This window comes from Bombina bombina, chromosome 12 (assembly GCF_027579735.1).
Source record: "Bombina bombina isolate aBomBom1 chromosome 12, aBomBom1.pri, whole genome shotgun sequence".
NCBI lineage: Eukaryota > Metazoa > Chordata > Amphibia > Anura > Bombinatoridae > Bombina > Bombina bombina.
In genome coordinates, this window is record NC_069510.1 from 3,145,543 (window position 1) to 3,173,526 (window position 27,984).

The 27,984-nt window shown below is 41.7% G+C and overlaps 1 protein-coding gene across 2 annotated transcripts in view; it reads left to right on the top strand.

The window, feature by feature from the left end:
• The window catches only part of LOC128643001 (surfeit locus protein 1), a 182,515-nt gene that overhangs the window by 63,854 nt on the left and 90,677 nt on the right, over positions 1–27,984 (top strand). For both annotated transcript variants that reach the window (XM_053695921.1, XM_053695920.1), the window contains exon 5: positions 11,684–11,875. In XM_053695921.1, coding sequence (XP_053551896.1) covers positions 11,684–11,875 — 192 coding nt within the window. The remainder of the gene's footprint in view (positions 1–11,683; positions 11,876–27,984) is intronic.

Genomic DNA, 27,984 nt, shown 5'->3' on the forward strand with positions numbered 1-27,984 from the left:
GGAGATTGTTGTTCCTTCCTTGTGTCCTAATCCTTCTTCTCAAAAAGAATATATATATATATATATATATATATATATATATATATATATATATATATATATATATATATATATATATATATATATATATATATATATATATATATATATAATATAATTTTTAGAAGGACGCCGGTGTCAGTATTCTAGCATTAATATAAGTACTTAATAAGTATTAAATTAACCGTAAAAAAACATTATTTAAAAAAACACAGTTAATATACACAATTAATATGTCGGAAATTGATGAATATCTCAGCAAGCATGTATTCGAAGTCCATTTAGCATATAATACAGCTATTATATATGATGTGTTTCTCTGCGGTAACGCTATCCACCACTTTGTCAATGTATGGAAAACAAGCAGATTCGTTATCCAGGTAATACAGAATTCAATAAGAAGATGCACTGTTTTTGCAGATTCGTTATACACTGTTCATAAGGGTGTTACACCAGTCTTGTAGATTCTTTAAAACCCCCAGATCTTACTCTTTTAAAGAGAGGATTCTCAGAGCATCATTCCAGAATAAAAATCTAAAAGATCCTTTTCAATCTATCCAGATTTTTCCGGACCTTTCAACACACACCTTGTCTAGGAGATGCTCCTTCCAACAGGTCATCCAATGCCTTCGCCAGAACAATATAAGATATCGATGGTGGTTCCCTGTCAAGCTCTATTTTCAAGTGGAGGACCGCTCTTATTCCATCTCCACTCCGGATCAAGGGTTCAGGCTCTTACAGTCCTTAAAACTGCTTCATTCTTCAAACCAACTGAAAGATTCATCTAATAACCCAGGGACACTTAGTGCTTCTGCTCCAGCTTGGCGTCCTCTACCGCAAACCTTCAGTTATCAAACCAAGAGGAAGGATATCCCTCTGTCTATGGAGGACACTTGATTCCTGATGCCACAGTCTCAACACCGCATAATGGGTCTTTTGGACACTTCATTCTTTTCCTGTCCCACCATTCCTTCTTGACATTATTTTACTTCCCTTTATTGAAGGGGGTATACCTGTGAGTTCACCTCATCTGAACTAACTTGAAAGAACTATGGTTATCTGGTAACGTATGGTTTATAATACAGCTGATGGTTTAAACAGTTATTTGGTTTTAGTTCATGTTTAAATCCTATTTGTGTACTATTTTCTGTTCTTTCCTTACAGAATGCATATATAACTTAAAATGTTTTTTTTTTTTTTAATTTTTTATTATTTGGTGTAAGTCTCGCCTCCACCCACACTCATCAACTCCTCAGACTGATATCCATCATCTCACTTCTTGCCTATCACATAGATAGAGCTATCATTGACATTGACATTTTAACCTAAGACAGCTGTTTAGGTTTCACTTCACTCACACACTTAAATGTCCCTCTTCCTATCCCATACTTTACTCACTGGATGGAGGTTCAAATACCATAGACAGATAATAAAAGTACCCACCCGTAGATACACTCCACATCCAGACCCTGCCTCAATACTCTGCTCATGCAAAGTACCCTCTATATTACGTTAGGTCACTTTAACAGAGAACTTCCTTCATGAGGAAGCGGGAGTCTGATTATCAGATAACCTTTACACTCCATTCTACTGCCTCAAGACCGCTCTATAGAGCCCACCCACTTCAAGGATGGACACAATATAACCTCCCTCACCCATAGATTAGTAGATTCCTATACAGATCCTTGGGAGTTCTCCTTTCCTCTACCCTAGACCTTCATCTCTACATCTCTCTTATGAGGTGTTCATATATCCACACATTATATCAATTGTTTTATACATGGGTTTGAAATTTTTTGTATGTTTACTTGTTGTTCGATGTTAAGAAATAATTTGTTATCTGAGACATGGTTGTTTGCTCCCCACTCAAGTCAATATGCATTATCTCATGGACAGGTTTTTTTTCACCCTATTTCATCCCCTTCCTATTTCATTTAGGTCCCTTGCTTCTTTTCACCTCAGGTGGAGACCCCCTACCTCCCCCATTATCCCGGCACCCCCCTCTCACTAAAACATTCATCTATATAAATCTATTATATAGGTCCTTTAATTTTAGCTTAAAGGAGTTTTATGTAACACTTGGTCCACCACAAACACTTAATATTTAGTGCACCCCCAAGAGCACTATATCTACATTTCATTTGCAAATCCCCCCACTTCCCCAACTACTTTCGAGCGGCTCTTGCCCGCTGAATCCCCTCATCCCAACTCTTTCAATACCTAACATTCTCATTTGCTTAAAAGTACTTTTTGATCTGGTAGATTGACTTATATTTAATCCTCCCTCCCTTTTTTTTTTTTCTCTTTCCTACTCCCTCTCACTCCCCTACCCATGGCGCAAAAACGTATTCTAACACTTAACTCTCAGGGACTCAACTCCCCCACTAAGCGCAGCCTCTTGTTGAATATGCTCCAGCACTCCAGAGTGGATGTGGTCTATATCCAAGAGACACACTGGCTAACAAACACTGATTTCCCTAGATTTTATAAGAAATTTCCCGTTGTCATTGCTGCCCCTTATACATCTAAATCTAGAGGGGTGGCGATCCTAATTAACTCCCTTCTCACATATGAACCCATATATATAGAACGGGACCCTCAAGCCAGATTTATAATCTTGGTCTGCAAATTGAACGATAAATTAGTCACTCTTGTTAATGCTTATGCTCCTAATACAAGACAAATTAACGCCTAGATTTAGAGTTCTGCGTTAGCCGTCAAAACCTGTGTTAGGGGGTCCTAACGCTGGTTTTGGCCGCCCGCTGGTATTTAGAGTCAGTCAGGAAAGGGTCTAACGCTCACTTTCCAGCCTCGACTTTTCCATACCGCAGATCCCCCTACGCCAATTGCGTAGCCTATCTTTTCAATGGGATCTTTCTAACGCCGGTATTTAGAGTCTTGGCTAAAGTGAGCGTTAGAAATCTAACGACAAAACTCCAGCTACAGAGAAAAGCCAGGAGTTAAGAGCTTTATGGGCTAACGCCGGTTTATAAAGCTCTTAACTACTGTGCTCTAAAGTACACTAACACCCATAAACTACCTATGTACCCCTAAACCGAGGCCCCCACACATCGCTGCCACTCTAATAATTTTTTTTAACCCCTAATCTGCCGACCGCACACCGCCGCAACCTACATTATCCCTATGTACCCCTAATCTGCTGCCCCTAACACCGCCGACCCCTACATAATATTTATTAACCCCTAATCTGCCCCCCCCCAACGTCGCTGCTACCTTACCTACAATTATTAACCCCTAATCTGCCGACCGGACCTCGCCGCTACTCTAATAAATGTATTGACCCCTAAAGCTAAGTCTAACACTAACAGCCCCCTAAATTAAATATAATTTTAATCTAACTAAATAAAATAAATCTTATTAAATAAATTATTCCTATTTAAAGCTAAATACTTAACTGTATAATAAACCCTTATATAGCTACAATATAAATTATAATTATATTGTAGCTATTTTAGGATTTATATTTATTTTACAGGCAACATTGTATTTATTTTAACCAGGTACAATAGCTATTAAATAGTTAATAACTATTTAATAGCTACCTAGTTAAAATAATTACAAAAGTACCTGTAAAATAAATCCTAACCTAAGTTACAATTAAACCTAACACTACACTATCAATAAATTAATTAAATAAAATACCTACAATTATCTACAATTAAACCTAACACTACACTATCAATAAATTAATTAAATACAAATACCTACAAATAAATACACTAACTAAAGTACAAAAAATAAAAAAATAATTTACAAACATTATAAAAATATTACAACAATTTTAAGCTAATTACTCCTACTCTAAGCCCACTAATAAAATAACAAAGCCCCCCAAAATAAAAAAATGCCCTACCCTATTCTAAAATAAAAATTGAAAAGCTCTTTTACCTTACCAGCCCTTAAAAGGGCTTTTTGCGGGGCATGCCCCAAAGAATTCTGCTCTTTTGCCTGTAAAAAAAAAAAACATACAATACCCCCCCCAATATTATAACCCACCACCCACATACCCCTAATCTAACCCAAACCCCCCTTAAATAAACCTAGCACTAAGCCCCTGAAGACCTTCCTACCTTGTCTTCACCACGCCGGGTATCACCGATCCGTCCAGAAGAGGGTCCGAAGTCTTCCTCCTATCCGGGGCTGAAATCTTCATCCAAGCGGGGGCTGAAGAGGTCCATCATCCGGCTGAAGTCTTCTATCAAGCGGCATCTTCAATCTTCTTTCTTCCGGCTCCATCTTCATCCCGCCGACGCGGAACATCCATCCTAGCCGACGACTTCCCAACAAATGACGGTTCCTTTAAGGGACGTCATCCAAGATGGTGTCCCTCGAATTCCGATTGGCTGATAGGATTCTATCAGCCAATCGGAATTAAGGTAGGAAAATTCTGATTGGCTGATGGAATCAGCCAATCAGATTAAAGTTCAATCTGATTGGCTGATCCAATCAGCCAGTCAGATTGAGCTTGCATTCTATTGGCTGTTCCGATCAGCCAATAGAATGCGAGCTCAATCTGATTGGCTGATCCAATCAGCCAATTGGATTGAACTTGAATCACGGCCACTGTTATTGCTAAAAACTTTTCTGATAGGCTCCCGGAATGGCAGAAACTTCTAGATTCGTGGGAATTCCGTGAAATCTCATGGACTGGAAGGATAGCTGCTATTAAGATGTCTTTCGTCCACAAAATTCTCTTCCGTTCCCTCCCGATTAATATCCCTAGACCCATTCTAAATAGATTACAAATCCTCATTACCAAATATGTTTGGAAGGGTAAAAAACCTAGGACTTCCACACAGACCTTACAAAGAGATACCGCAAATGGTGGACTTAGTCTACCAAACATTATTCTCTATTATCAATCTGCACGGTTGACACACCTAATGAATTGGAGCGACACAATGAGTGCCTCCTCTTGGAAAGAAATAGAACAGTCATTTCTCCCGCGAGGGTTATAGTTATGTGATTTACCTTGGATCCCTTCACACTGTTGGGGATACCTCAAAATTACTCACCCCGTAATGCTAGAGGCTCTACAGTTCTGGAGCCAGATCAGACACCTCCCCACTATTGCTCCGCATCTGTCCCCACGGCAGTCGATTGCCAGCTCCCTATTCTGCCTCCCTGACTCTCATATCTTATCCTGGCAAAACTTTACTGCCATCTCCATATCGGAACTCTATGACCACTCAAACACATTGTCCCATAGCAGGGTATGCGACGACTTACAGATACCGCTCAACCTCAGATTTGAAGCTTTCCGTCTGTGCTCTCTTCTTAGAGCATGGGGGTTTCCTAGAGAGGTTCTTAGAGAGCCAACCATATGGGAACAAAGCTAGACACAAGCCCATTTGCCGAGGGGATCTCTCTCATTTCATTATGGTCTCCTTCTTGAGCCGTACTCCCACCATAAGATTTCACAACACCTTGCTTGGGAGAGAGAACTAAATTTTACTGCCGACACTGATACCTGGCATAGAGAGATTCTTTTTACTAGGAAACTCTTACACTGTGCAACCTTGTGGGAGTTACACTACAAGATCAGTTAGATGGCATTTAGTCCCTATAACTTTACACAATATTTATCCCAATCACCCCCCTACCTGCTGGAGAGGATGTAACCAACTAGGCACACAGAGCCACATCTGGTGGTATTGCCCAAAAATTTCGCCAGTTTGGACACAGATGTTCCACATACTCAGCTCTTTGCACATCCCCACTACACTCCGCCCGCAAACTTGCCTTCTACATATAGACTTCCCGACAATGTCCCAGGCTCAAAAGTCCCTTACTATTTACATACTTATGTCCATTAAGCTTGAAATTGCGAAAGCCTGGAAGCAGCAATCCCCCCCACCATCCCTCAAATCTTAGCCACTGATCACTTTCTTCAGAAAATGGAAGCTTATACTTATTCAGTTTTAGATATCTGGTCTCCATGGCTAGAGAAATTCCCACGATATGATTCTGCATGATACTTTAATCTCCTTCCCTTCATCGTCTTTTCCATCATCTTCCCTGTCTTCCCCTCTCACCCCCTCCATATTACTAACAATCTACGAGAGGTATATTACTATGAGATATTAAAAGTAAAATGAGAACCCCAGAGCACATCTGGAGATATATCTGATCAGATGTTATAATGGTCATCACGTGTCTATGGATCATTTCTAGTATTTTGTATAAAACATATTGCTGTATACACTGTGACCTGTACCTTTTACTTTATTATCTCTCTTTTAACAATCTATATTACCTATTGTATTGAAACGTATAGCATTTGTTACAGTATAGACATGTCTTTATCCCTGCATGGATTACATTTATACTCTGTTAAGTGCTTTGTTCTCTCAATAAAAAAAAGAAAAAACAGATCTAATATAAACGAATGTCCTTTGGATTTTTTATATATATCATTTAGGTGTTTTATTATATTTTGACTCCTTGCAGTGAAATGACAAATAATGTACCTTGATAGCCGTTTTTAGGCTGTAGTTTTCTGCGCTGTGTAATCCTTGATACAGCTCACCTTTTAGGTGTAGATCGAAAATACAAGCAGATCTTTCCTTTTCCTTGAAGTAAGCTCCACAACGGCTAACCTTTCAGGACCTGATGATCCTAAGGTTCCGTCCTGCTTACTTTGCTGAGGGTTTGTTGAAAGTTTTCTTCTTTTCAGATGGAATAAGTTAAGTTGCAGCTCCGACGTTTGACCGGTATAGTACGCCTTGCTGGGAGCTGATAGCTGAAGGTGTGCACACACTGTTCACGTAAGGTCCAATTAGGTGATCGTCAGAGCTGATCGTCTCGGGGGGGGCGTGTCCAAGCTGTAGCCAAGATAAGACGCTGAATTCAGTAGCTCCTACGCTAATCTAAACAATCTACTAACTATCTTGCTTCCAAGGTGGCATCCTTCCACATAGTTCCAAAGGTTAACTTAGGAGAAGTTTTGGAGTCAGATGATACCACTATTGCTGTGATCATATTACCAGAGGACCCAAACTAGCTGAGATAACAGCCTAAGTCACCCTTCTAACTCCCACACTCCCGATTTGACAACTAGCCGGGTGAAGCAGCCTAACTACCGTTCTGTGATGGAAGAGTCGCATATAAGCATACTCGCTCTATTAGAGGAGTTAAAATGTAATGCTGAAGAAAGATTTCAAGACCTTCGAGCCACTATAAGAGATTTGCATACACAAGATGGTGCCGCACAATCGCTAAGCTATGGATCTGAAAACTCTGTCGTTAGAGGCCCTACCCATCACAGAACAGATCTTAACACCCCAGAGAGAGAGGTTTGGTAGGTCTTCAGCGTATACCTCAGAAGAAAGCGTGGACAATGACTTGGCAATGCACAGCACTAAGTCTGCTACCAGAAAATACGTTGACGACTAGAAGGGGAACACTTCTTGCAATAAGAGGTCTGTCCCAATCCCACCTTGGCACATGCTCCAGTTATGAACCGAAGCCTGCATTCCTACCCCTGGGCGCGTCCTATGGAGGTACGGCCGACTCCTGTGGACTGGCTATGGTGTTTCCTTGTTTTTCTAATTAGAAAAAAGAGGGTAGAAAAAACTTGCGCTAATTAGAAAAAAGAGGGTAGAAAAAAAAACTTGCGCTAATTAGAAAAGAGGGTAGAGAAAAAAACTTGCGCTAATTAGAAAAAAGAGGGTAGAAAAAAAAACTTGCGCTAATTAGAAAAAAAGAGGGTAGAAAAAAAAACTTGCGCTAATTAGAAAAAAGAGGGTAGAAAAACTTGCGCTAATTAGAAAAAAGAGGGTAGAAAAAAAACTTGAGCTAATTAGAAAAAAGAGGGTAGAAAAAAAACTTGAGCTAATTAGAAAAAAGAGGGTAGAAAAAAAAAACTTGCGCTAATTAGAAAAAAGAGGGTAGAAAAAAAAACTTGCGCTAATTAGAAAATAGAGGGTAGAAAAAAACTTGCGCTAATTAGAAAATAGAGGGTAGAAAAAAACTTGCGCTAATTAGAAAATAGAGGGTAGAAAAAACTTGCGCTAAATAGAAAAAAGAGGGTAGAAAAAACTTGCGCTAATTAGAAAAAAAGAGGGTAGAAAAAACTTGCGCTAATTAGAAAAAGAGGGTAGAAAAAAACTTGCGCTAATTAGAAAAAAAGAGGATAGAAAAAACTTATTTTAAGCCAGAAATAGTATTATTTTTAAGCGCTTACATTTTCTCCCTCTTTTTCTTGTTTTTCTCCAAAGGACCGGCTGGAGCTGAAGTTGAGTCTTGAAGGCCAGACTTTCACTACCTGGAGACCTGATCGATCACCCTGATTTATTAGCATGCGCGACTAACTTCTTCTTATGACCCATGTCTGTCCTTCTAAAAGAGACCCGTGTACTAATGAGCGGCATAATAATAATAAAAATACTATTAAAAACAGGGGCACTTTCATTCATCAAAGTTTACAAAGCAGCCGTTTTGATTAAAAACTTAGCTCTCTTCTTTGCACAGCCAGAGCAGCTTCCCTCTCCTGGAAATCCTCTCTTCACACATCAGCAATGACTAATCCGGCTTCCTCCAATCACAGCATGGCCTTAGGCAATGACTACCCTGGGGGGAAAACCATGATTGGAGGAAGCCGGATTAGTCATTGCTGACGTGTGAAGAGAGGATTTCCAGGAGGGGGAAGCTGCTCTGGCTGTGAAAAGAAAAAAAGATAAGTTTTTAATCGGCTGCTTTGTAAACTTTGGTGAAGGAAAGTGCCCCTGTTTTTAATAGTATTTTAAAAAAAACAGGCTTTCATTCATCAGTTTACCTTCACTTTAAGAAGAGAAGAAATGAGTGTTACGATTCCTTTTTATTGTGTGGGAGATGCCAAGCCTGTAACAATGTTACTAAAGTATTTGTTCATCCAAAGACACAACATAAATACCCAATTCCCTATTTTTTGAAGTGTAGATTAAGGATGGTGGTATATGTGGCGATGTGCAGCTGCCCCTTTATCTATGTGGGAAAAACAATAAGAGAACATATTGGAGATATCAAGTGCGACCATTCAGTGCCAGTGGCACAACAAATGAACAATGTGCACAGAGAGGACAAATTTCATTTTGTGGTAATCGGCGACCTAGGCAGAGAGAGTGTAGATGGCTATATGACCTCCAAAGTAAAAGCCCTAAGGGTTTAAATGAGGATATATCGTTTGCATGCTTCCTATAATTACACATTCACAAATTAATCTACAGTGTCCTTTAATGAGATCCTACTGTAGATACACACTAAGACAATCTATCTTACTGAACGTGAGGTAGAAAGAATAAATCATAATTACTAAGGCCAACTAAGACTATCACCTAGAATATGAATACTAATGTGTAATAAATATAGTTGCATTTATGTGTAATATGAGCAACACCAGCAATATTCATATGATAACAAATGATGTATATAATGTACATTGAATTAGGGTTATTGCGATCAGATTACAAGAAGTTATGATATACAGAAATCACATTGCTGTAAAAACAGTGGTTTATGAAAGTAAATGAAAGACACCGTTAATGTTCAATAGAGGACTTCTTTAATAAAACAGATGTTGTAAATAACATGATACCGTTCGAAGTGTGTGTGTGTATTTACTGCTTTTACTGAATAAATGTATACTCGCCAATAAAATAATTTTGTTATATTTGAGGCAACAAGATTGCCTATGTATAAATAAAATGTATAATAACATCTACAATCGAAGTGATGGCGAGTTAGAGGCGTAGTTAAACTACATAACCGCCCAGCTGAGCACGGCATTGGCCAGTGTGGCAGCCATAACAATGATACATTGATATAAATAAGACCTCCAGTAGCGGGGCCGGCCCGTAACCCTGACAAAGACACGTAACCGTGATGAAATGCGTAGGTGGGCAGGACTTGTAGCCGTTGTTGTAATATGTGCCTGAAAAATATCGGCACTGATTACGATTAACTCCGTATACCAGTCTATTGGCAAACTGTTAGCTAGGCTTGAAATATATCGGCCCGTACTAGATATTATATCGATATATACAGAATAGCCTGAGACTGTAAAACATTGTACAAAAATGCTATGATATGAATGGTGTAAGATGAATGTTTTTGGCATCTATTTTTATGCTAAGAGATTAAGAATGAGTATAGAGAGTTGGGCGGAGCCTGTAAACATAGCTGTGATAGGTGCTTGAAAGATATCAGCACTAATCTCCTTCTCTCATACGTCTCTTCATAATGTTGATACTTTGTTACCACATGAAAGTCGTGGGATACCCCTTAATATAATGCATGGTTACATTGGCAGTTTGATCACTTTAAGTAGGGCCTACACAAGATGTGAAACAAAGTTGCTCTAAGTGCTTAAAACTATGGAAACAAATGTGCATGCATGATGTATGAAGCCCAGATGTGGTGACACTCTAATGAGTGTATTCATTTAATTGCTAAGTAATTAAGAATGAGTGTGCGAAACGTTTATATGGGTGCTCTATACTGAGTTGTTATAACTGACACTAGGAGTGGAATAGCACCTAGATGAATACATTTGATATTAGGTGAAACCTCACCACTTACAACTATAATAGTGTCCCTGTATTTAGACACTAATACGACACAAGCCCTTGGTCACACACACCTACTTACAGGCCACAGCGCACTCGCACACACCTACTTACAGGCCACAGCGCACTCGCACACACCTACTTACAGGCCGCAGCGCACTCGCACACACCTACTTACAGGCTGCAGCGCACTCTGACACACACACACACACCTACTTACAGGCCACAGCGCACTCGCACACACCTACTTACAGGCCACAACGCACTCGCACACACCTACTTGCAGGCCGCAACGCACTCACACACACCTACTTGCAGGCCGCAGCGCACTCACACACACCTACTTGCAGGCCGCAGCGCACTCACACACACCTACTTGCAGGCCGCAGCGCACTCACACACACCTACTTACAGGCCGCAGCGCACTCACACACACCTACTTACAGGCCGCAACGCACTCGCACACACCTACTTACAGGCCGCAACGCACTCACACACACCTACTTGCAGGCCGCAGCACACTCACACACGCCTACTTGCAGGCCGCAGCGCACTCACACACGCCTACTTGCAGGCCGCAGCGCACTCACACACGCCTACTTGCAGGCCGCAGCGCACTCACACACGCCTACTTGCAGGCCGCAGCGCACTCACACACGCCTACTTGCAGGCCGCAGCGCACTCACACACGCCTACTTGCAGGCCGCAGCGCACTCACACACGCCTACTTGCAGGCCGCAGCGCACTCACACACACCTACTTGCAGGCCGCAGCGCACTCACACACACCTACTTGCAGGCCGCAGCGCACTCACACACACCTACTTGCAGGCCGCAGCGCACTCACACACACCTACTTGCAGGCCGCAGCGCACTCACACACACCTACTTGCAGGCCGCAGCGCACTCACACAGACTTATACAGGTATCGTATGAATATCACATAGATTTAAGCAGTGTCATCTGCATGTCCTGTTTGCTCAGGTCCTGAGGGCACTTAGTGTATGGTGCACACTAGCATGTTGTAGTGTCACTGCACAGCCTGCTGGAGATAACACAGCCTTTCTTGTTTCTCACCAGCCCTGCGGAGCTCAGAACAATGGAGTACTGTCCGGTGAAGGTCAGAGGTCACTTTAATCACTCTAATGAGCTCTATTTGCTGCCACGTACACTGCTGGACCCAGAGAGGGAAGCTAGGAGCGCTGGCCAGCTGTCCTCCAGCACAGAGAGCGGGGCGCACGTAGTAACACCCTTCTACTGCACGGATCTAGGGTATGCACACACATCAGCACATCTAGATCACCAGAGACCTGGGATTCACACTTTATTGCTGGGTTTTTATTATTTTTTTCAAATAAAGTAAATTTTCATGAAAATCATTTGAATATTGTTCAGTTCCACACATGGGCGCATGGCACATAAGAGTGTAACTGTTTACACAACACTTACTCTAGTGAGCTAAATACATTTTGAGGTCAAATCTCTTTCTTTTTAAAGACCCGATGAGTCCACGGATCATCTTCATTATTTATGGGATATTCACCTCCTGGTCAGCAGGAGGAGGCAAAGAGCACCACAGCAGAGCTGTTAAATAGCTCCTCCCTTCCCTCCCACTCCAGTCATTCTCTTTGCCTACGTTGGTGCTAGGAAGAGGTAAAGTGAGGTGTTAGTTTAGATTCTTCAATCAAGAGTTTATTATTTTATAGTAGTACAAGATTGTGCTGCTTTGTTCTAGAGTGTAGCCATATCCCATATCAGTATCTTCAGTAGAGCTTTTGGTGGCTTTAGAGCAATGGGAACTTGTGGGACATAATTCTCACTGCACCTCCCATAGATTTATGCTGCCCTTATCCTGATGGCCTAACTACAGTTAACTCAGGTTTTATCATTTTCCACAGGGCTATGGGAGGGAGAGGACCTCTTAAACCTGCTGGATTAAAGTAAGTGCTGACTTTTTCTTTATTCTGGAGAGAAACAAACAGAACAAAGACAGATAAAAGTGGGCACTTTAAATGAGGCATTCACATAAGGCTCAGAAGCATGGGACGCTTTATGTTGGGACAGTAACTCTTTATGTTAGAGAGTTTTATTGAGGACAGCACAAGTACAGGAGCACTGGGGCTGGGAGATAAGCTGTATATTTGTTTCGGTGGTTGTTTGTACTAACAAGTTATTTTTTCTATGGAGCCGGTTGAGATATGTTTAGTGACGCCCACGATGGGCGGGGCTACTGGTTTTCGCGCGTCTCTGAACTGCGCAACACTCAGCCTTGTCGTGTGTATGTGGAACGGCTGAGCTACGTCGCACTTGAACCGCATTGTTTTTGCTAAAATTAAGCAAGCGTTTAGTGCACTATACAGCCCTTTGTATCCGGATCGCTTCAGACATAGCAGGGAGTCCGGTTGTCAGGTAGGCGCCTCAGCAGAGCTGCTGAGGTGTAAGGGGGTCTGAACTTTATTCCTTTTCCTGAGAATACGTCTTTTTACTTATCAGCAGTAAAATAGTGGACGTTTTAAAATTTAAGGCTACAGTAGCGTTTACTTTATAAAGATATTTGAAGTTACTTACAAGTTTGATTTGGGAGACGTTTTTTCTTACTACAAGTAAGAAAGTTTCCTTTTTGTTTTTTTATTTTTTTTTAATTAAATTGTCATTTTATGTGCGGAGCCAACTGCCTGAGCAGCAAGACGTGCCAAAACAGAGCTCCTTAAATTTAATCCATAAAATACTATTTCTCCAACATAGGTGTGTCCGGTCCACGGCGTCATCCTTACTTGTGGGATATTCTCTTCCCCAACAGGAAATGGCAAAGAGCCCAGCAAAGCTGGTCACATGATCCCTCCTAGGCTCCGCCTTCCCCAGTCATTCTCTTTGCCGTTGTACAGGCAACATCTCCACGGAGATGGCTTAGAGTTTTTTGGTGTTTAACTGTAGTTTTTATTATTCAATCAAGAGTTTGTTATTTTAAAATAGTGCTGGTATGTACTATTTACTCTGAAACAGAAAAGAGATGAAGATTTCTGTTTGTAAGAGGAAAATGATTTTAGCAACCGTTACTAAAATCGATGGCTGTTTCCACACAGGACTGTTGAGAGGAACTACGAACTTATAAATCTATATAATCGGTTCCTATTATGTTTCAAAATATAGCTCATGCAGCTAGAGACTAGGATTATATGTTATCGGCAAAATATCAGCACTGAGGCCTGAGAGAGACCTGAAACCATTATAAGCGTACTCCATTTTATTTGAAGAAGCCCGCGCGACATCTTGGCATACAGAGATATACCTTCTGCACTTGCCCTTTTAGCGGTTCAATTGAGCAGCAAATTATTGGGGCACTACATACTTTGTTACGCTCTCTGGATTTACATCACCAAGATCTCATTGCTGAATTGAGAGCTGCGGTGGATCCGTCGCAGAATGCAGTGAGAGAGGAGACAGACTGGCCGGAACTAGGCCTGCCGCAGTCTAACGTTGCCTTGCACCAGGATTCTGAAGATGAGTACACGGTGAATATAGAGGTCCCCTATCAGGGGATTACGGAACAGCCAGCAACCGCTCTTGATAATTGTACCTGTTCGCCTCACCTGGTTCCCATGGGGCCGGAGCTATGGAGCGCAACAGTTAGGAAGCTGACACAGACACAGCTGCTAGAAAAGGCCAGTACACGCAGTAGTGAGATGGCGGTATGTGGTCCCTCTAGTCCTGAGGCGACTGACTTATTTGTAGACCCTCCTGTGGACACTGGAGCCAAACTGGGTGAGGCTGCTAAACCGGTAACCGGGCGCAGCATATCGTTCCCCAGAAATACAACACCTCAGAAGTCAGAACAAAATGAAGCCTCTTACAGCGGAGCTGAGGCACTACTTAACCCTCACATCAAACTTTCAAAATTATCTTCTCGAGGGTTTGACTCCCGTACAATCCCTAATATGATCAGCCTTAACTTGTTAGTGCAGATGCCGGGTCTAACGAGCAAACTAATCAGTGAGTGTAATCATCCCCTAAGTCGCCATACAAGGGCCGGGGTAGGGTGAAGTGGACGCTACGCTATTGAAGACATAGATTTCTGTTCCTACATAAGGCTTCCTTGTATCTATGTCTACTAGACATTTATATGACAATTTTATAGTTAGCTGCACTAAGTTCCTAAATCGGATTTCAATGTCCTGTAGTCTAAACACAAGCAGCCATATTTTTTAGACTATTTTTTTTCTTTTTATACATATATGGTAAACCCTATTTAGCACCCAATAGCAGGTCTCAAGCACATTCCACTCACTGTCTGCTGAAAACTCATATTTTATGCATATTATTTATACCTAATATTATGCTGATAGTGTCACATGTCATAATGTATTCTAACTAGGTAATGTCCAGACGGTACTTGCTGTTTCTTCCCTATGGTATATGTGGCTAAAGCTTAGGACTCTATTGTCTGCATATATATCTGCATATTAGGACTGTATTTATTTTTCTTTATCTTTTCACCCTGCACTCAGAAAATACCTAATATGATGTTGTTAGTGACATGTATCATAATAAGTTTTATCTAGGCTTGATATTCTCTGCCTTATAATTTTAGTAGCTAAACCTTAGGACTTGTATATCTGCTCATTTATGTTTAGCTAATAACACACTCATTTAAGCCCAATAACATATCCTGTGTTATAGTCTAATTCTACTGCACTAGTTGAATCTTGTTCATGGCGGCGCTATTATTAACAAGATGTGGCAGTGGTACTCTTTTTTTTTTCATGCTCCAATATTTTTGAGTAGGAAGTCTGCTACTGCAATATTTTCAAGACTTTCTTGCATCAAACTGTTGGTGTGTTTATTTTTTACTCATGTCCTTATTACATGTTAGACTCCTGGTTCTAACCTTGTTCAATATGCCTATTACTAGCTGCTCCGGTCTGGTTTATGATTTATTAATTTACTGTGGTCACATATTAATGTATACTACTATATTGCTTCTCTGCTCAAATGTTAAATGTCACTATGTGTTGGGGTAATTATAAGCTCACTGGTCTGTATGTAAATATTTAGCGCTATGAGGCCTATATATATACCTCACTTGCCGCAAACGCTAATGCATAGTCTCTTTATGTAAGGAAGTCTATATGTATAATTATATAGATATTTGGATATGTGTAAGCAGAACTGTGGATGCGAGCACAGGTACCATAGTGATGTTTCATGCCAACTCCCTTTAGCGCATCACATTTAAGCCCGCCTTTCACTCCATGGCCTCATAGCATCATAATTTTGTTCATTACTATACCAGATAGCCGCATATTTTTAATGTTCAAGTATAGTGTTACAAAATTAGCACTTAATCCCTTTTGATTGTGAGCCTAGGGAACCGATAAATACTGAGCATTTAGATTTTTAGATATCTTTTTCAGGTCGTCCTAGTACAGTGGGTTTCTGATGTTTACCCCTTCTGCTTCAAAAGCTCGCTGTTGTTTAGTTGATGCTTTTAGTACTATGTTTTATATCTGTATGTTGAATGTTTAACTCTGCCTACATAGGGAATATGCGCTACATTTAATGTTTATGTTTATCAATTACTTGTTTGCATTTTATATTTGATATGGCTATATAAACACCTTAAGTACATAGGGGTATAACACATCATACTCTACATTATCTACTGCTATATACTCTATCAGTTTTGGCCTGTTACAAGCTCATATGAATTATAATGTATATCTTGACTTGTTGCGCGGTCCTCAAGGATACTACAGAGTTAAGCTTGCTACAATCTACCTTACAGTACTGAATATAAGAGTCTAGCTATATGTCTCCGTCCCCCCTAACCCCCGATTCCCCCACCTCTTTGTAAGAGCGGTGCTTACCCGCTGAAATTTGCCCCCCCCCCCCCCCCATTATAACGTGTATATTCACCTCTTCTATAATTGTAGCTCATTTGGAGCTATCTATCAGACCATGAGTTAGCTGCTATAATATTTGGCCATTTGGCTTAAGAATGAATCTTCACTTGGTCAGTTACGTATGCTAATACACAAAAAAAAACCGAGGTTCCATCTGCCTATATATGCTAAATATTACAAATGTTGTTATATGTTGCTTAATAATAATCTGATTTCTTTTGTTGTCCAAAGGCGATATATGTTCTTTGTATTTTGTTTTCAAAACTCAATAAAAAAATATTTAAAAAAAAAAAAAAATTGTCATTTTATTGTAATCAGTATGGACATTGGAGCCGTGGAAAATGTTACGTGCTCCATGTGTTTGGATGCCAATGTGGAACCACCAATTCCTTTTTGTCCCTCATGTATTGAGAGGGCTTTAAGTTATAGAGAAAAAAAAATTTAATGATCAAGATTTTTCTAAAGCGGATGTTTCTCAGGAGTCTACTAACGAGAATCAGAGTATGCCGCAGCTTTCTCCCCAAGCGTCCCATACTTTAACGCCCACTCCAGCAGTGCCCTGTACTTCTACTCTAGCTCCTGCTGGAGTTACTTTAAAAGACATAGCTGCGCTTATGTCTTTTCCTATGCTTCAAGGCAAACGTAAGAGGAAAGACAACCATGTGGTCAGTGAGGTTTCTGATGCCATGGTGGCAATCTCGGATGTACCCTCCCAGGGAACTGAGATGGAGGGTATAGAGGTTCTATCAGAGGGCAAAATTTCAGACTCAGGTTCATTGCCTTTGACTGATTCAGAGGTTGTATCTTTCAGGTTTAAACTAGAACACCTCCGCCTGTTACTCAGGGAGGTTTTGGTTACTTTAGACGACTGTGATTCTACAGTAGTGGTCGCTCCTGCGAAGTCTAGTAAATTGGACAGATATTTCGAAGTTCCTTCTTACTCAGATGTTTTCCTGGTGCCTAAGCGAGCTTCTGAGATTGTTTGTTTCTAAGGAATGGGAGAGACCAGGTATTCCCTTCTCTCCTTCTCCTATTTTCAAAAAGATGTTTCCTATAGCTGACACTGTCAGGGAAGCTTGGCAAACGTTTCTTAAGTTGGAAGGGGCTATTTCCACCTTAGCCAAGCGAACTACTATTCCCATTGAGGATAGTTGTGCTTTTAAAGGCCCCAAAGACAAGAAGTTGGAGGGTCTTCTTAAAAAGATTTATGTTCACCAAGGTCTGCTATTGCAGCCAGCTGCGTGCATTGCTACTGTCACTAGTGCTGCAGCTTATTGGTTTGATGCTCTGTCTGAGTCTCAAGTCTGAGACTTCCTTAGAGGAGATCCAAGATAGGATTAAAGCTCTGAAGTTGGCTAACGCCTTTATTACGGACACTTCCGTGCAAATTACTAAATTGGCAGCAAAGAGTAAGGGGTTCTCCATCCTAGCCCGCAGAGCCTTATGGTTAAAACCTTGGTCTGCGGACATGTCATCTAAGTCTAAGCTTCTAGCGATTCCTTACAAGGGGAAGACTTTGTTTGAACCTGGTCTGACAGAAATTATCTCTGATATCACGGGAGGTAAGGGTCATCTCCTTCCTCAGGATAAGAGAAAGACACAGAAAGGACGACAGAGTAATTTTCGTTCCTTTCGAAATTTCAAGGGAAATTCTTTCTCTTCCTGCTCTAAACCAGAACAATTTAAGCCTACTTGGAGACCCAACCAGTCTTGGAACAAGGGTAAACAATCCAAGAAACCTGCTGCTGAAGCCAAAACAGCATGAAGGACATGCCCCCAATCCGGGACCGGATCTGGTAGGGGGCAGACTTTCCTTCTTCGTTCAGGCTTGGGTTCGGGACGTTCAGGATCCCTGGGCAATAGAAATAGTGTCTCAGGGATACAAACTGGAGTTCAAAAATGTTCCTCCCCCAAGAAGATTTCTTCTTTCAAGATTATCTGCAAACAAGATAAAAAAAAGAGGCGTTCTTACATTGTGTAAGAGACCTCTCCTCCCTGGGAGGGATTATTCACGTTCCAGTACAGGAACAGGGGCAGGGTTTTTATTCCAATCTGTTTGTAGTTCCCAAAAAGGAGAGAACCTTCAGACCTATCTTAGACCTCAAGAGTCTAAACAAGTTTCTCAGAGTTCCATCATTCAAGATGGAAACTATTCGTACCATTCTTCCATTGATCCAGGAGGGTCAATTTATGACGACAGATCTCATACCAATGTTGTACTATCCTTCCTGAGAACTCACGGGTGGAAGGTAAATCTGGAAAAGAGTTCCTTAATCCCGAAGACAAGGGTGACTTTTTTGGGAACTCTAATCGATTCTATATCTGAGGATTTTTCTGACAGAGGTCAGGAAATCAAAGATTCTAGATACCTGTTGAGCCCTTCAGTCCACTCCTCGGCCGTCAGTGGCTCAGTGCATGGAAGTAATCGGACTAATGGTGGCGGCAATGGACATCATCCCGTTTGCTCGGTTCCTTCCAGGCCTCTGCAGTTAAACATGCTCAGGCAGTGAAATGGAGATTATGCAGACTTGTCTCCTCGAATAACCCTGGAACAGGAGATGAGGGACTCTCTTCAATAGTGGTTGTCTCTGGATCATTATCCCAGGGAACCTGCTTTCGCAGACCTTCCTGGGTGATTGTGACAACAGACACCAGCCTTCTAGGTTGGGGAGCTGTCTGGGGTTCCCTAAAGGCTCAGGGAGTCTGGACTCAGGCAGAGTCTGTTCTTCCTATAAACATCCTGGAACGAAGAGCGATCTTCAATGCTCTTCTGGCCTGGCCTCAGTTGGCTTCAGCTCAGTTTATCAGATTCCAGTCGGACAACATAACGTCAGTGGCTTACATCAATCATCAGGGAGGAACGAGGAGTTGCTTGGCGATGACCGAGGTAACCAAGATAATCCGGTGGGCGGAAGCCCACTCTTGTCATCTGTCAGCGATCCACATCCCAGGGGTGGACAACTGGGAGGCGTACTTTCTGAGCAGGCAGACTTTTCATCCGGGAGAGTGGGAACTCCACCTGGAAGTGTTCTCCAACCTGATTCTCAAATGGGGTCGGCCGGAGTTGGATCTCATGGCATCTCGTCAGAATGCCAAGCTCCCGAGATACGGGTCGAGGTCTAGGGATCCCCAGGCGAAACTGATGCTCTGGCGGTTCCTTGGTCCTTCAGCCTTGCATACCTATTTCCCCCGTTTGCGCTTCTTCCTCGGGTCATTGCTCGAATCAAGCAGGAGAGGGCATCGGTGATCCTCATTGCACCTGCTTGGCCTCGCAGGATTTGGTATGCAGATCTGGTGGACATGTCATCACTGCCAGCTTGAATACTTCCGTTGAGGAAGGACCTTCTCATTCAAGGGCCCTTCCTTCACCCAAATATAGTTTCTCTGAAGCTGACTGCTTGGAGATTGAATGCTTAATCTTATCCAAGCGGGGTTTTCTGATTCGGTCATAGAGACCATGATTCAGGCTTGTAAGCCTGTAACTAGAAAGATTTACCATAAGAAATGGCGTAAATATCTCTATTGCTGTGAATCCAAGGGCTACTCATGGAGTAGAGTTAGGTTTCCCAGAATTTTGTCTTTTCTCAGAGAAGGTTTGGAGAAGGGTTTATCGACAAGTCCCCTAAAGGGTCAAACCTCTGCCTTATCTGTTTTGTTACACAAACGTCTGGCAGAGGTCCCAGATGTACAATCATTTTGTCAGGCCTTGGTTAGAATCAGGCCTGTGTTCAAACCAGTTACTCCTCCATGGAGTCTGAATTTAGTTCTTCAAGGGGCTCCGTTTGAGCCTATGCATTCCTTAGATATTAAGTTATCTTGTAAAGTTTTATTTCTTGTTGCTATTTTTTCAGCTCGTAGAGTGTCTGAGCTCTCGGCGTTGCAATACACTTCGCCTTACCTTATTTTTCATTTAGATAAGGTAGTTTTACGTACTAAACTAGGTTTTCTTCCTAAGGTTGTTTCAGACAGGAACATTAATCAGGAAATTGTTGTTCCTTCCTTGTGTCCTAATCCTTCTCAGAAAGAACGTCTTCTGCACAATTTGGACGTCGTCCGTGCTTTAAAATTTTACTTACAAGCGACTAAGGACTTTCATCAGTCCTCTTCTTTATTTGGAATTTTCTCTGGGAAACGTAGAGGTCAGAAAGCTACGGCTACCTCTTTCTTTTTGGCTGAGGAGTATCATCCATTTTGCATATGAGACTGCTGGACAGCAGCCTCCTGAGAGGGTTACGGCTCATTCCACTAGGGCTGTTGCTTCCTCATGGGCATTCAAAAATGAAGCTTCTGTGGAACAGATTTACAAGGCTGCGACTTGGTCCTCTCTTCACACTTTTTCGAAATTCTATAAATTTGATACTTTTGCCTCGGCTGAGGCCGCTTTCTTTTACAAGATACGTTGAGTCCACGGATTTCATCCTTACTTATGGGATATTGCCTCCTGGTCAGCAGGAGGAGGCAAAGATCACCACAGCAGAGCTGTATATGTAGCTCCTCCCTTCCCTCCCACTCCAGTCATTCTCTTTGCCTGTGTTAGTGATAGGAAGTGGCAGAGTGAGGTGTTATAAATTCTTCAATCAATTGTTTATTATTTTTTAAGTAGTGCCACAGTGTGCTACTTTGTTCTAGGGTGTAGCCTAGACCAGATCAGTCTCTTCTGTAAAAAGATAAGCATCTGGTGGCTTTGAAGCAATGGGAACTTGTGGGACATAATTCTCACTGCGCCTCCCATACTGATGCTGCCCTGCTTGTAAAAGTCTGAGGGAAGAGATATACTCAGTACTTTTTATTTCCACAGGCCAATGTGAGGAGAAAGCGAGGTCCTCGCAAGCCGAGCGGACTGCCTTACTGCCGGGCAGCAATTTAAGGTAAGTGCTGATTTTTATTTCTGAGGGACACACAGAACAATTGGCACTTTTCTATAGGACACTAGATAACATTATCCCTAGGAGGGAGGACATGTTATTGGGCAGGCATTGCAGACACTGGAAGGACGTGGAGAAGAGGCTCTCTTTCTTTACTAGCTCTAACTACGGCTTTATTTTTCTGGGATTGCATGTAAAATGTGGCGCATGTTACGATGTGCTGTTTATTCCCCTGGGTGTTATGCTTTTAGACTATGACTGTAGGTTTGTGGTCTTTGTTAAAATGGGTCTCTGCTCAATATCGGAGTCTCCATTTTTTAACAGCTTTAGCCGTCCGGGAATTTTTTAGTTTATTACACCCACGATGAACGGGGCTATGTGCGCGGCATGTTTTCGCGCTCTTGTTCCTCTGTACTGGGCACGCTAGAAGTAACAGGCGTGGTCCTTTGTAGCTTCCGTTTTTAGAGCAGCAGGGAGAGCGCAAGAGTAAATCACGCTCCACTGCTAGGTTGGGAAACTGTTTTTGGGGCTTCTGACCTCGGAATAAATCATGAAGGGTGGACACACTAGAAGTGACAGGCGTAGTTCTTTGTATCTTTAACAATGAATCACGCAGGGTTCTAAGTCTCTTAGTCAGAGAAACATACTACATTTATAGTCAACATATTTATTGTTAAGGAGTTCGTTGCACTAACCTTAGACGTTATGTTTATTATTTAAAGAGACAGGCTCTTATTATGTTGTTAAAACTTTTTTAATAAAAACGTGAATTGGGTTGTCTTATTTACTTTAAGCACTTCACCTTGTGTATTTTCCATGTTATTGGATGGATTTAAAGCTACATTAGGGTTTCCATTGTTGGTTTTTAAGGGGGAATAGAAGAAAAAAAAAATAACGTCCATTCTTTCAGTGCCCTGCGTTTCCTCCAAGACTCCCCTGGAGTTGCTTTGCAAGACGTTGTTTCTCGCTGGTGAGAAGTGGTCGCGAGTCCGTTGTCGGCTTTTCCCATGCTGCAGGGAGAGCGGAAGAGGAAAAATAACCATTCAGTGAGAGAGGTTCCTGTCACGGTTGTTGCTATCTCAAGGTCCCCTCCCAGACGTGAGGAAGAGGATAATTTGGTAGTATCTGAGGCTCAATGCTCATTTTCTGACAGTATAATTCCTCCTGCTGATACTGAAGTTGTATCTTTCAGGTTTAAGCTAGCTCACCTCCGTCTGTTACTTTGGGAGGTTTTAGCTAATCAGGACGACAATGATAACCTGGGGGTTGTCAATATAAGGTCGTACTGAGATCAGTGCCAAGGATAAGATAGTTGTTTCCTTCAGGATCCTAGGGGTAACAGTTTGAGGGGTTGTTCAATATTGGCAACCTATGACTTGTCTACCGCGAAATTTTTTTGATGCACTGGATCTCTTTAGAAGATAACTTTGAGACCTTTAAGTCGGTCAGTTATTTCTTACAGATAGTACAGTTTGTGACTACCCTTGCTGAGTAAGCAGGTTAGTCACCCAAAAAAAGGGATGCTTATATACACTGGGATAATATCATTTTAAGTTATGAATTATAGGTTACTGTGACGTCAAGAACAAGAATATTATTGTGTATAAAATATAACCTTTATTAGTATCTTTTAAAAAGACAGCTTTTGTGGATGGTGATGCTGCCCTCGAAAATTAAACACTCTCACTGTGTTAGTTGAATTAACAGCATATGCTCTTAATTTAAGAAAATTGTAACTGATCTTAGTATAGCTTATAGCAATAGATTTCAGATGAGCAGTGTACTAAAGAGTCATACTTTATCACAAAATCCTCTTTGGTATTTATTGGCTCTTTAATAGTACCCAAATTATTGTGCCCATCTATATAGAAATCTATATTTTATTAGTAGATATATGCTTAAGCTCAGTAAATACCTGCTTGTAATATAACAATCTAAAACTTCTGATATATTTAGGTACCACCAATCTATTGTGCACCTATGGAGGTGACAGCCTATACCAAACCAATAAAGTTTTTAAATTACTAATCCAGATAGTTTATTTGAACCACACACTGTGGTGGATAAATCATGGAATAGTGTGATGACTAAATATAATGTGTTTTAATGTGGCTGATTTTCTCCATTGAATATCTCTGGTTATGGTGATAATGCTTATAATACTTGATAAATAATTCCTAGGGCGGTATTCTTAATACTGCAGGGTATACAAAGAATAGCCTTCTCAAGTATATTCGAGTTAATCAGTTTTTTGTTACAAATCTTAATCTATTATATTTCCAGCTTATAAAATTATTACTGCCCCCTAGATTGTATTGTTCCACCAGGTAAAGGGCTAGTGAATTGTAGCTTATAATATAAGATTAATGAAAAAAAATATATATAGAGCGTTATATAGCTTAGTTAAGTCTAAGCTCTAGTTAGAGGCTAGTTCTTTGTTTCGTATGTTAGCAAGTGCTAACTGTTATTAGTATTATAATACCTCCTAAGGCTGTAACACAAATCAACTTAGAGATAAAGAGAACCTATCTCTCTATTGCACAGTACCAACCACCGGACCAAAGCTAGATTGTTTGTGCTATGTTTGGCTAAACTCAGTTTAAGTATTCAGCGTAAATACATATATCTGGCATAAGAGCCTATTCAGAGCTAAAGCGGCTAAGTCTTGTATTAGTATTATTAATTAAGCATGCTGGTATTCTTATATTTTAACAACGAGTGAGGCTGGTTAAAAGGAGACCCCTGACGCGGCGTTTCACTAACGCTTCCTCAGAGGGGTTACAGATGCTTCTGAACTCGGAAGTTAATCGGATCCGGACTTGGTCAGTATCTGGAAGCTCCAGGTGCGGTAGGCTTATCATGGCCGCTGTTGCTTGTGCGGCAGCGTACTGGTTCCTTCGTTGTCTGGTTCCATTAGAACAGACATTTTTTTCAAGGAAGTCCAGGATAACAAAGTCTTTCTTCCTCTAAGCAGGAAGGTAACTATTCATAAACCAAGTCTACTTGGAGACCGACCCAGTCTTGGAACAAGAATAAACAATCCAAGAAGCCTTCTGCTGCTCCCAAATCAGCATGAAGGATTGGCCCCCAATCTGGGATCGGATCTAGTAGGGGGCAGACTGTCTTTCTTCATCCAGGCTTGGATAAGAGATGTTCAGGATCCCTGGTAGTTAGAAATAGTGTCTCAGGGATACCAGCTGGAATTCAGAAATTCTTCCCCCTGGGGAGGTTTCTTCTTTCTCGATTGTCTGTAGACCAGATAAAGAGAGAAGCGTTATTACGCTGTGTAAGAGACCCCTCCTCCATGGGAGTAATTTGTACCATTCCACTTCAGGAACAAGGACAGGGGTTTTATTCAAATTTGTTCGTAGTTCCCAAAAAAGAGGGAACTTTCATGCCTATCCTAGATCTCAAGATGGAGACTATTCGTACCATTATTCCATTGATCCAGGAGGGTCAATTTATGACTACCATCTAAAGGATGCATATCTACATGTTCCTATCCACAAAGATCTTCACAAACATTTTCAGTTCGTAGCTCTTCCTTTCGGTCTGGCCACGGCACCCAGAATTTTCACAAAGGTTCTGGGGTCTCTGCTTTCGGTTCTCAGGCCGCGGGACGTTGCAATGGCACCTTATCTGGACGATATTCTGATCCAGGCGTCATCTTATCAGCTAACAAAGTCTCATACCGACATCGTTCTGTCCTTTCTAAGGACTCACGGGTGGAGAGTGAATCTAGAAAAGAGTTTGCTAGTTCCACAGACAAGGGTTCCTTTTCTTGGGAACTCTAATCGACTCTCTATCCATGAAAATATCTTTTTGACTTAAGTCAGAAAGTTAAAGATTCTGCATACATGCCGAACCCTTCAGTCCAATCCTCGGCCGTCAGTGGCTCAGTGCTTGGAGGCAATTGGATTGATGGTAGAGGCAATGGACATCATTCCGTTTGCTCGTTTTTTATATCAAACCTCTGCAACTGAGCATGCTCAGACAGTGGAATAGAGATTATTCAATTTTGTCTCCTCAAATAGATCTAGATCAGGAGACAAGGGACTCTCTTCTATGGTGGTTGTCGCTGGATTATATATCCCAGGGGACATGCTTCTGAAGACCCTCATGGGTAATAGTGACAACGGACACCAGTCTGATAGGATGGGGAGCAGTCTGGAACTCCCTGAGGGCTCAGGGTGTATGGACTTGATCAAAGTATCTATTTCCCATCAATATCCTAGAGTTGAGAGCAATATTCAATGCTCTCCAGGCTTGGCCTCTGTTAGTTTCCGCCAAATTCATCAGATTCCAGTCGGAAAACATTACGACTGTAGCTTACATCAATCATCAGGGAGGAACAAGGAGTTCCTTAGCGATGACAGAAGTAGCCAAGATAATTCAGTGGGCGGAGGCTCACTCTTGTTATCTGTTGGCAATCCACATCCCAGGTGTGGAAAACTGGGAAGCTGATTTTCTGAGCAGCCAGACTTTTCATCCGGGGGAATGGGAACTCCATCCGGAGGTATTTGCCAACCTGATTCTCAGATGGGGCAGGCCGGGGTTGGATCTTATGGCATCTCGTCAGAATGCCAAGCTTTCGAGATACGGGTCCAGGGATCTCCAGGACGAGCTAATGGATGCCTTGGTTGTTCAGCCTAGCTTATGTGTTCCCTCCATTTGCTCTCCTTCCCCGGGTGATTGCTCGAGTCAAACAGGAGAGGGCTTTGGTGATTCTCATCGCTCCTGCGTGGCCTCGCAGGAACTTGGTATGCCGATCTGGTGGACATGTCATCTCAGCCACCATGGAAGCTTCCATTGAGGAAAGACCTTCTCATTCAGGGACCCTTCCATCATACGAATCTAGTTTATCTGCAGCTAACTGCTTGGAGATTGCAAGCTTGCTTTTATCTAAGCAAGGCTTCTCTGATTCAGTCATTGATACCTTGATTAGGCATGTAAGCCTGTTACTAGAATGATTTACCATAAGATATGGCGTAAATATCTTTATGGTGCGAATCCAAGGGCTACTCATGGAGTAGGGTTAGGATTCCCAGGATTTTGTCTTTTCTCCAAGAAGGATTGGAGAAAGGGTTGTCGGCAAGCTCATTAAAGGGACAGGTTTCTGCTTTGTCTATTTTGTTACACAAATGTTTGGCAGATGTTCCAGATGTTCATTCTTTTTGTCAGGCTCTGACTAGAATCAGGCCTGTGTTTAGACCAATTGCTCCTCCTTGGAGTTTGAATTTAGTTCTTAATGTTCTTCAAGGGGTTCCGTTTGAACCTATGCATTCCATAGATATTAAGTTGTTATCTTGGAAAGTTTTATTTTTGGTTGCTATTTTTCTGCTCGCAGAGTTTCTGAGCTTTCGGCATTACAATGTGATTCACCTTATCTTGTTTTCCATTCCGATAAGGTGGTGTTACGTACCAAACCTGGTTTTCTTACTAAGGTTGTTCTAATGAAAATATTAATCAGGAAATTGTTGTTCCTTCCTTGTGTCCTAATCCTTCTTCTACGAAGGAGCGGCTGTTACATAATTTAGACGTGATCCGTGCTTTAAAGTTTTACTTACAGGCCACTAAGGATTTTCATCAATCGTCTTCCGTGTTTATTGTGTTTTCTGGGAAGTGTTAGGGTCAGAAAGCTACGGCTACCTCTCTTTCATTTTGGCTGAGGAGTATCATCCGGTTTGCATATGAGACTGCTGGACAGCAGCCCCCTGCTCGAATTACGGCTCATTCCATTAGAGCTGTGGCTTCCTCATGGACATTCAAAAATAATGCTTCTGTTGAACAGATTTGCAAGGCTGCAACTTGGTCGTCTCTTCACACTTTTTACAAATTCGATACTTTTGCCTCGTCTGAGGCTGTTTTTGGGAGAAAGATTCTTCAAGCAGTGGTGCCTTCCGTTTTAGGTTACCTGTCTTGTCCCTCCCTTTCATCCGTTTCCTATAGCTTTGGTATTGTATCCCATAAGTAAGGACAAAATCTGTGGACTCGTATTTTGTAAAAGAAAAGGAAATTTATGCTTACCTGATAAATTTGTTTCTTTTCCGATACAATTAGTCCACGGCCCACCCTGTTTTTATGAGACAGGTCTTTATTTTTGTTAAACTTCAGTCACCTCTGCACCTTGGCTTTTCCTTTCTCTTCCTAACTTCGGTCGAATGACTGGAGGGGGAGGGAAGGGAGGAGATATATATACAGCTCTGCTGTGGTGCTCTTTGCCTCCTCCTGCTGACCAGGAGGTGATATCCGATAAGTAAGGATGAAATCCGTGGACTCATCGTATCGTAAAAGAAACAAATTTATCAGGCAAGCATAAATTTCCTTTTTGGGAGAAGCGTTCTTCAAGCAGTGGTGCCTTCCGTTTACGTTACCTGTCTTGTCCCTTCCGTATCATCTGTGTCCTCTAGCTTGGGTATTGTATCCCATAAGTAATGAAGATGATCCGTGGACTCATCGTGTCTTTCCTGATAAATTTTGTTTCTTTTTAGACACGATGAGTCCACTGCCCGCCCTGTTCTTTTAGACAGGAGTGGGAGGGAAGGGAGGGAGGAGCTATTTAACAGCTCTGCTGTGGTGCTCTTTGCCTCCTCCTGCTGACCAGGAGGTGAATATC